Source organism: Bison bison, unplaced genomic scaffold, assembly GCF_000754665.1.
Source record: "Bison bison bison isolate TAMUID 2011002044 unplaced genomic scaffold, Bison_UMD1.0 scf7180017864302, whole genome shotgun sequence".
NCBI classification, from domain to species: Eukaryota; Metazoa; Chordata; class Mammalia; order Artiodactyla; family Bovidae; genus Bison; species Bison bison.
Window position 1 is genome coordinate 3,310,581 of NW_011494874.1, and position 2,472 is coordinate 3,313,052.

Consider the following 2,472-nt stretch of genomic DNA (forward strand, 5'->3'; position numbering starts at 1 on the left):
CCCCCCCTGCGCCCCCCACCGCACCGTGGTTCACACCTGCCACCAGGGAGACCTGCCATGACTCCCTCCTGCTCCAAACTCAGCAACAGCCCCCGACCGCCAACAGCCCCCGACCGTCACCGGCTGTGGCAGGCCCTAACTCAGTAGGCGGGAGGCCTCCCGGAAGGCCTGAACACGTCTGAACCCCCCACACTCGCTCCCACCCACACTCACACCCAGAGACCGTGGCAGGGTCTGTTTAACATCTGTTGACTGAGGAGACAGATTGTGACAAAGGGCCACCAGGAATTCACTAATGTTGTCAAACTGACTTGCATTTGATTAACCCGCCAGCATCACCTGCGTGGGAAACGCATCCCACCTCCACCCCTGGCAGGCGATGCAGGCACCCGTGGGTGCTCAGTGATGCTGGTCTGGGGAGCGGCATGTGGGGAAGGCACGTCCCATGGTCCAGGACGCGTGTGGAGCTGGAGCTCCCATTCCTGCACCCCCAGACTCACCTCCCCCAGCTCCCTGCACCCCACACACACCACATGGTTCATGCTCCCATGATGGATCCATCCTCGTTCCATCTGCTGAAATTCCACTTCCCTCCTCCTCCTCACCAGCTCCCCTCCATCCTGATTCTCTGTCTCCCCTATTCCTGCATCAGCTTGGGCCCCACTTCCTCAAGGAAGCCTTCCTTGATCTTCCAGGCTACATCATCTCAGCCTTTCACTGTTCTCTGGGACTCCCTGCACGTCTGTCTCCACCAGCAGATGGGAGCTTCTCCAGGGTGGATCCTGGGGCTTGTTCACCTCTGTGTCTCCAATACCAAGCATGGCTTCCTGGATCCACGGGCAACACAGTGTAGCAGTCAGGCCACCAGCCTCGGAACCTGGTAGACCTGTGATCATCCTGGCTCGGCCACTGCCCGGCTGTGCCTCTGGGTCTGCGTGACAAAGGGGACTCTGGAGGCGCCAGTCTCAAGGAGTAAGTGGGGCCTCACCCTGAACAGAAGGCTACAGAAGACCCTGCACACAGCAGGCACTTGGTGACAGGACCTCCTACTGTCATTGACTCAACGGTCACCATTACCCAGCGGGACCAAACCCCCGGAGCCGCAGCTCCCTCTCGGCCTGGACGGGCTCCCAGGAAGGTCACGGTCTGAGGAGCGCACACACCCAGCATGGTGGAACGGGCATGGAGTCTGCAGTGGCACAGGTGTGGCTCCAAACCCCACCTTCCGTGCACCCCTGGAGGCCCCGAGCCAGTCCCTTGCCCCTCTGAGCCTCAGTTTCATCACCTGGGAAATGGGGAAAACGGTGGCTGGCAGGATCGACGTGTCACATGCAAAGCCTGGAACACTGCACCCACCGCCCTCATGGCTGTCAGCCTGGTCACCACCCCACCGACTGACAGCCCCCGGGGCTCGGTCACAGGCACTGCGAGGCACGCATAAGGCTACCCTGCATGACCCAGCAGGAGACAAGGACACTCGGGGTGAGGAACAGACCCGCTGCACCCGAGCCGCGGGGCAGAGTGAGGGCCCAGGCTCTGGGGGTGCTCAGCCCACTGTTTGCTGGGCTCTGGGAGAAGCCTGGGCCCCCAGCGTCTCCCCAGCTTGGCCAGGCAGCCAGGGGCGTCCCAGGGATCAGTGTGAACCCAGGCCTCCCCTCCTGGCCCTAGCGGCGGTACCCAGAACAAAGTGAGCCAGGAGGAAGCCAGGGAGGCACCAAGGGCAGCCAGCCTGGGGTCAGGGGGCTAGGCTGGAAGCCAGCTCCGTCCTCACTGGAGAACCACGGCCAGGCCCGTGGTGCTCCCAGCGCCTGCCGCCCAGGAAAGCTGGGGAGTGGAAAAGTTCCCTCGCTGACTTCTCTCTCCTTCTCGCCCTGCTTGTCAAGCACCCCCTGAGGACCCAGCCAGCACAAATCCATCTCACCCAGAGGCCGGTGCAGGGCAGGCGGGCATGAAAGCAGAACTCGTTTGCAGACTTCCCTTATGAGCTGGAATCGTTCCTTACAGCCTTTCAACGGTAATGAATTGACAGGAATTCTAAACTGATTCCAACCAAAGGACACTGTGATAAAGCTAAATCTATTTCAGTACAAATTGCATGTCAGAAGTTGATTAAAAAGCCACCTCTTTATCCAGCCCCACAGCTTGGGGCCGAGACAACCTTGGGGCTCTGTCCTCCAGGCGAGTTGGCCGAGGCCCACCGTGAACCTCTCCGTGGAGAGGCTCCGTTTCAGCCAAATGGAAACACACTCCCCAAGCTGCATCGCCCCTGATCCCAGGTGCCCCAGCCCTGAAAATGGCTGCAGGCTGTGGCCGCAGGATTCCACCCCCGCACCCCAACCTGGCCAGGAGGAGCCTCCCCAGAGAGAACATTGGCTCAGCTGCCAGCTCGCAGGAGGCGGCGCCTCGGGGGAAGGATACAGAAAAACATACCTGTTTCGAGGTCTGTGAGGTGCAGGGCGAAGTCGAAACCGC

The 2,472-nt window shown here is 61.1% G+C and overlaps 1 protein-coding gene across 1 annotated transcript in view; it reads right to left on the minus strand.

The window, feature by feature from the left end:
* WDR25 (WD repeat domain 25) overlaps window positions 1–2,472 on the minus strand; it is a 149,722-nt gene that overhangs the window by 55,927 nt on the left and 91,323 nt on the right. Inside the window, exon 4 of the mRNA XM_010851424.1 lies at window positions 2,431–2,467. Coding sequence (XP_010849726.1) covers window positions 2,431–2,467 — 37 coding nt within the window. The remainder of the gene's footprint in view (window positions 1–2,430; window positions 2,468–2,472) is intronic.